Consider the following 13,625-nt stretch of genomic DNA (forward strand, 5'->3'; position numbering starts at 1 on the left):
GTCTCAGAAGATGCTGTTACTCGCAACACCAGGTAGTAGACAGGACCCTCACACAAAATGGCAGAGGTACGGTTATCGTTTGAGGAGTGCAAGACCATTTTAAAGTTGTGATTTAAATTTGAGAATGTTGTTGAAGTACAACGACAATGGAGACAAGAGTTTGCAACAGAGCCACCAACCCGCCTGAAAGTGGAACGTGTTTGTGATAAGTTTGAAACCCGTGGTACCGTGTGTGATGTGCAGAAGGGAAGATCCAGGTGGCCTCATAGAGCAACAAGTCCTGCTTCTGTTTACATTCTCACCACAAAAGTCTACCAAACAATGGGTATGTAAGACAAGACTGACTGACTGACTTTAATACAGGTTTGTATTTTGTTGATAAATTATAATGATGAACACCCAGGCGTCAGCAAGCCCAAATACCTTCATTATGGTACAAAATGCATAACCCACAAGTTTTCCTTCTCCTCTCAATAACTCTCTCACCACTGCACTGCTCTCCTCCAGTCAAGTGTTGCCTCTCTATCACCCAGCTCTGACTTGCCTGAATAAGGGAGTGTGGCCCCTTTTATTACAGGCCAATTGCCCAATGGGGTCGTACGGAAGTCCATAATAGGGAGGTTGTCTCCCTACCACGTCCTCTTGTGGTACCCAGAGACCCCAGCAGGGTTGCTCTGCCGGACTACATATCCTGGCATGCCCTGCTGATTCCTTACGGTGCACCGAACTCCGGGGCTGCTGCCATCTAGCATGTTGGGGGAATAGAAAACCTCCATCCACATTTTCTCTTTTTAATGGGCTGTCTGTCCACCCTTTCCTGGCTGGGATGTCTGTCCAGCCCTTGTGACATCTACAATACACATATATATTTTTTTTTTAAGGAGTGGCACAGGCCTTTCATGGTGGAGTAGTCTGTTTTCTAAGGTGCATTTGTGGGTGCTAAGTTTAAGTAGGCCTGCATGAGGTGTAATGATGATAATAATAATAACGACACTTATCAGCCAAAGGAAAAACATTGATCATCTACATCTGATGAGTTGAAATTTTTCATTATGTAGAGCTCTTAAGCTGTTCCTATTTACACCCTGGCCTTTAGCTTCAAACTGCTGTAACCCATAATTATAAAAGCTGAAGTTCCATTAGTGGAATTCAAGTTCAAGGTTTTATCTTTTGGTGAGACCTTAAACTGGACCATGCATTTCTTGATGTAAGTTTAGAAGGTTACTCAATACTGGACCTATCCAAAGTATGAATCAGGAAATGGTTTAAAATGTATAAGATATACAGTACAGTAAATAACTGTTGAGTATTACTGAACACTATTAGAGAGGCTCAGACAGACAATGAAAAACAAATGTCTTATATAACTATCTATTCACGTTTCACAGAGGCCTGTGCATTCTTTCTGTATAACCCCCAGAGTCAAGTGTCATATGGACGTCACACAGTTATTACAGGGTTAGGAGCATTCGCTGATACAAACCGTTGGCGCACCCACCACATGACAGACCACCTCAGGATCCCAGATTAGGACCCGAGTGCAGCCGTGCAATGGGTGATACCTCAGCACCACACTTGTTCAGATGTAATGGAACAGTGTTAGATTTTTTATAGTGGCTGGAGTGCCAATCCTGCCACCAACCCCTGAGTTTTCTTTTGCAAGTTGGAGGACCTGCTTGCAGGGCTGGATGCAGGTTAACGTCATACCCAGGATGAAGCAATTGCAGGTTAAGGGGCTTGCTCAAGGGCTCAACGGGGTGAATCACTTCTGACATTTACTGGATTTGATTTTGATTTGTCCGCAAAGATCCCTAGCCTCAGAGCCATCACTCCATCCTACTAAAGATAATAAATAAAATACACATAAAGATAAATACAGATAATAAATAAAAACATTTTGCAATTTTGATGATGTCACTATGGTGGCACGGTGGTACAGTGGTAGCACTGCTGCCTCGCAGTTAGGAGACCTGGGCTCGCTTCGCGGTCCTCCCTGCGTGGAGTTTTCATGTTCTCCCCGTGTCTGCGTGGGTTTCCTCGGGGTACTCCGGTTTCCTCCCACAGTCCAAAGACATGCAGGTTAGGTGCATTAGCAATTCTAAATTGTCCCCCTAGTGTGTGTGCTTGGTGTGTGTTTGTGTGTGTGCGCCCTGTGGTGGGCTGGCGCCCTGCCTGGGGTTTGTTTCCTGCCTCGCGCCCTGTGTTGGCTGGGATTGGCTCCAGCAGACCCCCGTGACCCTGTAGTTAGGATTTAGTGGGTTGGATAATGGATGGATGATGTCACTATGCCTGTGTTTGGTTTGAAGTTTATTCCTGAACTGAAGTGCTATCACAATCAATCATATTTCAGGATCTTTTTTAATAGATATATAGCACCGTTCATGCTTTGGGAAGACCTAAAGCTCTTGAGTAAAAGTCCTTCAGCAGACCAGCAGTCGCTATAATTCTAGCACCACCTTGTGGCAGCATACCAAACTGAACAACTCAGAGGGAATATGCAGAAGTAGTTTAAAGAAAAAGGTAGGAGCAAATCATGAGGTATTCTACAGGGTAGTACTTTGACACTAAAGATTTGGCCAAATATTAATTATGATAGAGCCATTTGCGTTACATGTAAAACTATAATTTATTCCATAAGAATATGGCATTCGTGCTAGGTTATGAAATATCTGAATCCTTGTTATTTGTCCAAATTAAGTTTGCAAAGTTTAATTTTTTTTCACAAATTTTACACCTTTTTTTTAATCTGTTTGCCTGTGTTTTTACACTGTTCATTTTCGCAGCCGTTGCACTTGGAGGTCAGCATTTCTCAACTTCCACATTAAAATGCATCTTAAGCTTTTTAATGTGTCAGTGCTTTGCATCGTGTCAAAAGTTCAGTGGCATATGGAATGAGATTATCTGGTTTGCACTGGAAGATTTTGCTTGCCGTTAAAGAAAGTGCAAAATTGAAACATTTCAAAATTCTTTCATGTCTTTACAGTATCTCGATTACCAGTGGGTGTAGTGATTAAAGAGTAAATAAACATTATATTTTTAATCATTACTCATCATTTTAGATGTCTTGCCATGTTTTCTCAGATTTCTCCTGCTGAAACAATAAGTTATCTGCTAACATCCTGTATGAATAGGAAGCTACCATTAGGCTTGATATCATCCATTGCGGCCTAAAATGTACATGTCATGTACTCAAAAAGAAATAAAAATACTTAATTTGACATTGTGTCTGCTTTCATGCAGCAGGCTTTTCATTAAAATCGCATGTTGCATTTTAAAAACCTTTACCTTAGAATGGGGGCGACACCGTGGCTGCCTCGCAGTAAGGAGACCAGGGTTCACATCCCAGGTCCTCCCTGTGTGGAGTTTGCATGTTTTTCCCGTGTCTGTGTGGGTTCCCTCCGGGTGCTCTGGTTTCTTCCCACAGTCCAAAGACATGCAGGTTAGGTGAATTGGTGATCCTAAATTGGCACTAGTGTGTGGTAGGGGTTTGTGTGTGTGTTTGCCCCGTGATAGACTGGTGTCTTGTCCAGGGCTTCTTCCTGCCCTGTGCCCTATGCTTGTTGATATAGTTTCCAGCACCCCATGCAACCCTGTTCAGGACTGACAAGGTTAGAAAGTGACTGACTCACTGAACTTAGAATGGTAAAGAAAAACTGATTGCATATTCTGTTGAAATTAATGACCAACAAAGGAATGACAACGGTCAATGTGACAACACGGATGGCACACCACACCAGGAAAGTGTTAGAAAACAATTATAGGACCCTGGACAATATCTCAAGTGTTTCCAACATGAGACCTTTTTCATTAAGATATCACACTGAATAAATGGGACATTAAAATGCACAATTTGGACACGTCTATTGGTTTTGGCTGCAAAGGGATGTAGTGTGTGGAGACAGACATGCTTTAGCATAGCCAGTTATGATTCAAACGACAGTGCAATAAATCCTGGGAATGAAAAAGTATATATGTATTTTGGTGCCTATTCTGGCATCATTAAAAGTATAATTCAATATTCCATGGGGTGCCATTGCATCCCAAGGCACACTCATGCACTCACATATCCTTAGTCATATTGTGAGAGTTTAAAATCCTCATTTGACCTAGCAAATGCATTATCAGTGTGCAAAAACCTCATAGAGACATGGGCAGGATACTGAAAGACCACAACCAACAGTTGCCAAGCTAGAAATAAACCCTGAAGTTATGAGGTAACCATTTCAACCATGGTACCTCACTGCTGCCTATTATAAATGTAGGTTAGGGTCGATTCTGGAATTCACTGAATGAGCAATAACGAAAAGTAAGAAGATGCCTTAAAATTTCCAGAAATTGAAGTAGTAGGTTTTGGAGGTATTAAACTGCCACGTGTCAGGAAAGCTTACGAATGGCACAGCATAAAATAAGCCATCTCAGAGGCTAACTACTTCCAGAAGTCTACAACACTGAAGCAGCATGCCAATAAAACAATTACAATGCATTGTGGACTTTTTATTACAACATTTTTAAAACAGCTTGTGCTATCAAAGGCACTATATAAAATATGCATACATTGCTTGATAACTGCATATCTGTGAAGCACATACAAATTCTACGCCTTACCCAACAATGCTGTTTCTTGATATGTAAAGTGCCTTTTAACTCCACGCACTATGAAAGTGCTATATAAAATAAGAATGGATTCGTTATTTTAACAGTTTTGCTTGCACTTTTTCTCCTGCTAACACAAATCACACTTTTTTAATTAGCAAAATTGACAGATGCCAGTAGTATGTGAAATTATTATGCAGACTTATCGCAGGATGTATTGGTGACATCCCAGATTATATCAATTTCAAGTCTTTGGAGATATCCGATGTGACTACCAGTAATTAATGACTGTTTTGTTATAAGAAATACAAATTCTGTAATAAATGCATCACATTATTTGGCAGTATTATAAATAAAAACAGCGTACAAAAGCTTTATGAAAGCTTTCAGTTTTCTTTGGCTACCATGCTCTCCCTTGATAATGACACAATCCTGTGATGTTCGCTATGTTTGAGCTTCACTACTTCCAATCCAAGCAGCTTTTTCTTCATTGGTACTACATTGCTCAAATGTCTGTTGGAAACAAGTGTTGACTTGTAACAGCAAGACTCGCAAAATACACTTACAAACAATAAAAACGTTTTGAGGGTTTACTTGTTGGGGGTGGCACAATGGTAGCACTGTTGCCTCACAGTAAGCAGTCCAGGGTTCATGTCCTACGTCTTCCTTGTGTGGAGTTTGCATGTTCTCCTAGTGTCTGTGTTGGTTTCCTCCTGTGGTCCAAAGACATGCAGGTCAGGCGGGCTGGCAATGCTAAACTGGCCCATGTGATGTGTGTGTGTGTTCACCCTGTGATGGACTGGCATTCTGTCCAGTAGACTGTGCGTACCTTGCACCCTCTTGCTTGTTGGGATAGCCCAACACAACCCTACAGGTTTAGAAAATTGTATGGTATGGAATGCTTGTTTTACTTTGCATTTTTTCCTTTTGTTATAAAGTAAATGAATGTTTATAAGGCTCAATTTATATCCACGGCGGATGGCTTAGAAGCTACCCAATCAGAGCATGTATTACGTATTAACTAAAACTCCTCAATGATATACGATATGCATCCCACGCGGTGCTTGATTGTTTGCTTTTCTCGGTCTCTCTCACTCTCTCTGACGTTCTCTGCGCCTGACGGAGGTGGTGTGAGCAGAGGGGCTGTTTGCATAGAGGCTGTTTGCCTAGAGGATACAAACGCTCCTCTAAAAAAATGCTGCTTTATCGCGGTGCTTCGGCATACTTAAAACCCCAAAAGCACGTGTTGATTTTTTGATTGTTTGCTTTTCTCTCTCTCTCTCTCTCTCTCTCTGACATTCTCTGCTCCTGACACGCATTCCTTTGAAGAGAAGATATGTTTGCATTCTTTTAATTGTGAGAAAGAACTGTCATCTCTGTCTTGTCATGGAGCACAGTTTAAACTTTTGACTAAAGGGTGTTATTTCATGTCTAGAGGGCTCTAATAATGTTAACAATGTGGGAGAGTTTATAAGGACTTAAAATATATAAAAATAACCATACAAACATATGGTTTCTACTTTGCAGATTTTGATCTATCTAGCGATCGAGGAGGGATTACTGTATCATCATCCAAGTTTGCGGATATCCTGAAAAACAATATTTAGGTAATCATCTATATATTCCTTACTACAATTTCTTGAATTATAATTTCATTGTGATAAACAATAAGAATGATCTTAGGTTTCGCTGTGACTTTTTAAAGTTTTCTCTCCCAATCATTCCCATTAACTCTGATAGCCTTTCTTTGTCAAAGGGTCACCACCCAATCTAGACTCTGCATCACCCATGAGATGTTATTGGCTCTTTCAAACAGTACACACATTGTGGAGTTTGATTATTTTTTATTCTAGCAACCAAACCAATTTATGCCCTAACTGAGATTTTAAAGACGTTTAAGAGTGTATATATGTGTTGGTACCCTCACAGCTCATTAAAAAGTGCTGAATGCCTCCTAAAAAGTGATTAAATGAAAATCAGTTGTCCCCTGTATACCTTCATGTCTTTGATATGTCATTGAGTAAAGCAAATCAATTGTGAAAAGAGATCAAGTATTGCTTATCCTACAAAGATATTCTAAAATGGCCTCTACACATTTGTCTACAAAAGATCCTAAATAATTGGATTTCAATGGTTTGTAAACTTGCTGTTTTCTTTAATTAGTATCACACATATCTCCAATCATGAAATCAGTTGTTCAGCCTCTTTAAATTGAGAAGACGTGTCACTCTGCTGTTTGGTATCATCGTCCCACACTGAACATGGACCAGAGAAAGCAAAGGAGAGAGTTGTCTGAGGAGATCAGAAAGAAAATGACAGACAAACATGTTAAAGGCAAAGACTATAAGACCATCTTCAAGCAGCCTGGTGTTCCTGTGCCAACATCTGCAAGTATTATTAAGAAGTTTAAGGTCCATGGGCCTGTAACCAACCTCCCTAGACACAGCTGCAAGAGGAAAATTGACACCAGAATTGGCCAGAAGGAAAGTGAGAATAGTAGACAAAAAGCCAAGGACAACTTCCAAAGAGATACAAGCTGAACTCCAAGGTCAAGGTCCATCAGTGCCCATCATCTGTCACTTTTTGAGTGACAGTGGGCTCAATGGAAGAAGAATAACTCCACTGTTGAAAGAAAAACATAACAAAGCCAGACCGGAATTTGCTAACATGCATATTGACAGCCCACAATGCTTCCTGGAGAATGTCCTTTGGATAGATGAGACAAAACTAGAGCTTTGTGGTAAGTCACATCAGCATTATGTCCACAGATAAGGAGACAAAGCTTTCATAGAAAAGAACAACAAACCCACTGTGAAACATGAAGGAGGCTCAGTTATATTTTGGAGCTACTTTGCTGCATCTGGCATGGGGTGCCTTGAGTCTGTACAGGGAACAATGAAATCTCAAGACAATCAAGACATTGTGGAGCAAAATATATTGCCCAGTGTTAGAAAGCTCTTTCTGAGTCACAGGTCTTGGATCCTCCAACAGGACACTGATGTAAAACACATGGCTAAAAGTACCCAAAGGATTACTAAGAATAAAACATTGGAGTATTCTGAAGTGGCCTTCTATGAGCCCTGATCTGAATTCTGTTGAATGTTACTGGTAGGCCCAAACTCCCTACTTTCTAAGGCAGGGGTGCCCACAGTTTTTCGGCTTGCGAGCTACTTTTAAAATGAGCAGGTTGAAATGATCTACCTACATTAAAAAGTATATATATATATATATATACACTGAGTATACTTTATACATAAAATATATGTTATCATACCTTGCATAACTAAATAACCTTTATGGCACAATAACAATTCAATACATTTATGGTCACTACAGTATTTGGATTTAATAATCTTCATGTGGGAAAAGGCTGACTCGCGTAAATAAGTAGAGCCGAATAATACAGTCAAGGAGCTTTTGAATTCACCCACCCATTCAGCCGAGTGAAAAATGACGGCTGTCCAATTAACTGCGATTTCAGTTCCCTCTCCTTTCTCTTTCTCATATCTCTTTTTGGAAGGACGTCAGTTTCGTAGTTTTTATGACCAGTTCGAAAGTGTCTTTCCACATTTTCCTTCTTTGGAATAGCAATGATAGATTGACAGATCAGACAAACACACTTCGATTGTGACATTATGAGAATAAAAAATCCTCTTCCAATTCCACATCCAGGCCATACCCTCCCCAAAGGAATTTTTTTTAATCCCTTCTTTAGTCAATATAAATTGGAAGGCTAACTAGATCACTTAGATAGCTGAGTTTTGCAGTAGCTCGCGTGTTTGATCGTGCATGTGGTATGACCAGTGTGTTAGAAGAAAAGAGATCTCAGACTGACCGCCTTGTATGTCAATCAAGTGGCAAATGCCATAGGGAGGATATATGATAGACTAACGTTTAAAAAAATTTTTTTGGAATGCAACGTGATCTACCTGCACTACCTTTGCAATCTACCCGGTCGATCACAATTGATGCATTGGGCACCCCTGTTCTAAGGCATCTAACTTCTCTGTTTCTATTGATGGTACACTTGTCAAACCTGCTCCTGATTGTAGAAACCTTGGTGTTTTGTTTAATTCATCACTTAATTTTGAGCTACACATTAGGTCTCTGTCCAAAATTTAATTCTATCATATCCGTAACATTGCTCAACTCCGTCCATTTTTGTCCTTTAATGATGCTCAGAATCTGGTTCATTGTTTCATAATGTCTCGTATTGATTACTGTAATTCCCTTTTCATTGGCCTCCCTGCAAAATCTATATAGAGGCTACAGTACATTCAGAACTCTGCAGCCAGAGTCCTCAACCACACAAAACATTCTGCTCACATCTCCCCTGTTTTCTTCCAGCTTCACTGGTTACCAGTTCCATCAAGGATCAAATTCAAGATTCTGCTTCTCACCTTCAAAGCCCTACATAATCTTGCCCCTCTCTACTTCACTCAGCTCCTAACTCCTTACACTCCTTGTCGCTCTCTCAGGTCCTCAGGCAGTAATCTCCTAACTGTCCCACGCACCAGACCCTCCACCCTTGCAGGCAGGTCCTTCAGTGTTATGGCCCCTCAACTCTGGAACTCTCTTCCTCAGTCTCTCCGAGACCGCTCCTCTTTCTCCACCTTTAAATCTCAACTCAAAACTTTCCTTTTCGACAAAGTTTTGTCTTCTGTGTGATCATTTTTTTCCATCTCTATGTAAAGTGACCTTGGGTTTGTGAAAGGTGTTCTATAAATGCAACTTATTATTATTGTTATTATTATCTATGGAAAGAACTGAAACATGCAGCCTGGAGAAGGCCCCCTTTAAACCTGACAGCACTGGAGCAGATTACTCAAGAAGAATGGGCCAGACTACTAAGGGACAGGTTTAGAAGTCTCATTGAGAGCTACAGGAATTGCTTGTTTGTAGTGATTACCTCTAAGGGTTGTACAACAAAATATTAGATTAAGGGTCCCATCATTTTTGTCCATTTCATTTTCATTTGTGTTATTTATATTGTCTGTTGAATCAAAATTCTGAAGCAAAGTCTGAGTTTTGTTAAATACAGAATAAACAATGATGGGAGCCAATTTCTTCTGTCAGTTACATGTTATTTTAGAGACAATTGTTCTGGGTTCTTCTTTTTTAGTGAAGGGTACCAATAAATCTATCCATGTCTGTTCCCTGTTTGAGGATTGACAAAGTTGTGACTAATTTTGTTGTAGTGGGCTCGATTCAGGAAACTTTCAAGTAATTCCAGTTCACTACAGGTTAATACACAATAGGTTAAATAAAAAGAAAAGGCTCATGGTTGTAGTGCAAAGTCATGAGGTGAGCTAGGTGAAGACACACAAGTTAAAGAGGCTAAATAATAAAAGTGGAAGTAGGAAGGATGTTTGGTTCAATTGAACATTTCATAATATGCTCCACTTTGAAAGGACAAAGACGTGGAAAAAAGCTTACAGTCATCAATTATTCAATTGTGCTAAGTTGTCTGTCAAGGGGGTAGCTTTAGTTATTGTACATTCCTAGATGCAGATGAGCCTCCAAATGCAGACATGGGCTAGTCAGAAAAATATTTTAGGGAAATTCATAGGTTCTTATTGTATTCAGTCAGGTAATGGCCACAGGCCTGCACATTTGACCTATTCATCTTGTTATGAGGCACATAACGTATGACACAATGGTCTTTTTGACATTAGTGTTTAATGTTCAAGAAACAAATTTAACATTCTATATCATTGTCGAGTGTACATGGAGCCTAGAGGAGAGGCTTGGTGTACCGAGTTTTGTATCTTTGCTAACAGAGGACAAGAAATTAAAGCTGTAGGTAGCATTAGGGTTAAACAGTACCTTTTATTATAAAAATAACAAGCCCACTTAATCCAGTTAGGAGTCATGGAGGAGCCAGAACCTATCAAGGAAGGAATCAGTTCTGGACAGGGCTAACATCCATCATAGGGCCCACTCGCACACATACTTATGGGGAAAATTCATAACTGTCAGATAGGCTAACACAAACCATATTTGGTGACGTGAGGAAAACCAGAATACCTGATGAAAAACAAAAACATGTAGACACAGCATAGAATGTATACAACTCTGTCCTACCAGCAATGCAAAAGTGAAGCACCCGGAGGAAACCCATGCAGACACTGGGAGAACATGCAAACTCCACGGAGGGAGGACCCGGGAAGCGAACCCAGGTCTCCTTACTGCAAGGCAGTGGCGCTACCACTGCGCCATTGTGCCACCCCTGTCACTATGGTGCCTTATGATAATTATACTGCACATTTTATTAGTAATTTCTGAGTCTTAAAATAATAAAAATAAAATACACAAGCTGTAACCTACTAGAATTACAGCATGAACTTTTCACATCTATTAAATGCCATATAAATATCTAAGTAATTTAAACACTTCCTTCCAGCTGTAACGCACTATCTGGAGCATTTGTTTTTGACTTTGTACAGCTGACTACTGTCTCTGTGGTTTCCTCCAGTTACTGCACTACTCCAGCTCCTCCAGACAGGATGTAGGTGGGCACTGTGGGTGAATCCTTCAGGTCCATTTTGCATCCTACTCTGCTGTTCTGGCCAGTTCATACAGCATACAAAGCAGTCAGCATGTCAGTAGACCCAATTTATTGTGTGGTTGTAGACGTGTGTGTAATGAGCATAGATAAACAGAGGTGTTAGAGATACACAAGAATAATTCTTTACATTTATATAGAACATTTCATAGTGAGTGTGGAGCCACTTCAACCACCAGTAATGTGTAGTTTCCCCCTGAATGATGTCATGGCAGTCATTTTATTTGCACCAGCATGAACTATTGAGGTGAAGTGGTAAGAGAGACAACCAGTTAGAGACAGGGGATGATTAGAGGATAGAATGACTAGGCTGTGATGGACAATTTATCCTGGACATCAACATCGGGATACACCCTACTCTTTACAAAGAACGCCCAGAGATCTTTTATGACCACAGAGAGCCAGGAGCTCCGTTTTAGGTCTCATCCATAGGACGGCGCCATGTTTACAGCACAGTGTTTCTGTCACTGCACTTGCGGATTGGGATCCAAATTCAGACCACAGGGAAAGCGCCCCCTGCTGGCCTCGCCAACACCTCCTCCAGCAGCAACCAAGGCTTTTCATAGATGGTCTCCCATCCAAGTACTGGCCTGGCCTGAACATGCTTAGCTTTTGCAGAACAGCAATACTGTCTCAGTATTTGATTTACCACTGTCTGTGTCAGGTATAATGCTACATGTATAAAGTAATACTGCATCATGCCCTACACAAAGCCCACCTAATTATTTATATAAAATAATATGAGATAATAAAACATTAAGCTTTAAATCCTATAATTTTTCAACTTTTATTTAGTGACCAAATATCCAAAAGTGACAAAAATAGTTGTGATTTTACTACCTGGCAAAGGAAATAAAATGCATTTGTTTTACCTTTAGCCTCCTTATTGTTACCACCGAGCATGAATTCTATGCAATTATGGTAAAACTCGAGTCAGGCCTGGGGTGACATGTAATAATAAGCTTTATAGTGTTGAGCCCAAATAACTTTTGGGATAGTGTTCTGCTGCCATCTAGTGGATAAAATAACATCATGCTGCAAAAAAAAGAATATTTCTATGCTTTTTATGGTAGCTGTATGGTAACTCATTAATATTCCTCAGCGAGGCGGACCATGCAACGAAAAACAAAATGCCAAACGAAAAGCCATAAAGGAACCTTCAGAATGAACTGAAACTGAACCATTGCTCGAACTGAGCAATAGCGCTGAAGATGTGAATTGGCCATCGGATGCTGACACGGAAAGTGAAACTGATTCATGATACGGCAACATATTAATGAACTATCATGATATGTCAGACGAATTTGGACACATGAAGCTTCACCATGGTGCAACAGTTTCTGTGTGACAAAAAGGCAAAATAACTGCAATCATGTGCAAGGACAAGAAAGACCTTAGCCCCTAAGCATTGTTCACAAAGCGGCAGCTGCCACTGTTCATGGCAGGAGAAATGTGGAAGTCACTAAGCCTTATGCTATGGTAGCCTACAACACAATGGACATGTCAATCATCCAGGTCAGTCACTGAAATCCTACCCTCTTGCGTGCATGCAACAGAAAAAAAAACAGAAGTGTCGAAAGAAACACTCTTCTAATGACCCAATTACAACATGAGGTTGTGTGCTGGGGATTTTTTCAAAGCATATCACATGAAGAATGTGTACTAAATATGCATCAGTGTAGCCGTGAATGCTAGACACATATTTTCTACTGTAATAATGTTGACATTTTGTTATATACATATTTCTTTTACATGTAATAACATGTTTTCCTGTTGTAAATCATTCAATGATTTTGGCTCATTTTGGCAGGATAAGACGGCTACAAGGAAACTATATGAATTTTATATTATTAATGATAATGTGACAGGTTTTCAGTGAAAAGTACACATCTTACAAATAAAGAAAAAAACAAAAATCTCAAATTATAGAGCACACCTGATTTGGACTTCTCATCAGATGAAACGTCCAGGCTTCCATTTTCTGCAATACATTTGCCATCTTGAGATTTCGCCAGGTACAAGTCAGATTCTGCTGAGAGCAGACATAGACAAGTGTTACTGTACTCTTACAAAGCAAAGCTAATGACAATTATTATTTTATATTTCACTGAAGCCTTTAAGCAAGATAAGGATAAATGGATTGGTCAGGGTCACAAAGTTGAGGTAGAGCCAGGCATAGAACTGGTCACCTTGTGTTTCATAGACATCGTCTTAGACCACATTAGCTGTCTAAGGAAACTGCCTTTCCTGCAGAAGGAGCCATTTACAGATTGTAAGTATAACAGTCAAGGCTTTTTTAAAGAAAGTCATTAAGGCATTGTTTTTTCACAACATGTAAAAATATAATTCTTAATCAACTCATTTTCCAAACCCACTTATCCAGAGTAAGGTCATGAGGAATATGGAGCCTATCTGTGCAAGCATCAACTGTAAGACAGGAATAATGGGGTGCCAGCCAATCACAGAA

At 40.1% G+C, this 13,625-nt stretch overlaps 1 protein-coding gene across 3 annotated transcripts in view; it reads right to left on the reverse strand.

Moving 5' to 3' along the window:
• The window catches only part of ifih1 (interferon induced with helicase C domain 1), a 164,021-nt gene that overhangs the window by 93,405 nt on the left and 56,991 nt on the right, over positions 1 to 13,625 (reverse strand). The window contains exon 4 of one of the 3 annotated variants that reach the window (XM_039757498.1): positions 13,095 to 13,187. The exons of 1 other annotated variant lie outside the window; for it this stretch is intronic. In XM_039757498.1, coding sequence (XP_039613432.1) covers positions 13,095 to 13,187 — 93 coding nt within the window. Of the gene's footprint in view, positions 1 to 13,094; positions 13,191 to 13,625 lie in introns of all 3 variants that reach the window. One more of the 3 variants, XM_039757497.1, reaches the window with a different exon arrangement.

Source organism: Polypterus senegalus, chromosome 6 (genome assembly GCF_016835505.1).
Source record: "Polypterus senegalus isolate Bchr_013 chromosome 6, ASM1683550v1, whole genome shotgun sequence".
Classification (NCBI taxonomy): Eukaryota; Metazoa; Chordata; class Cladistia; order Polypteriformes; family Polypteridae; genus Polypterus; species Polypterus senegalus.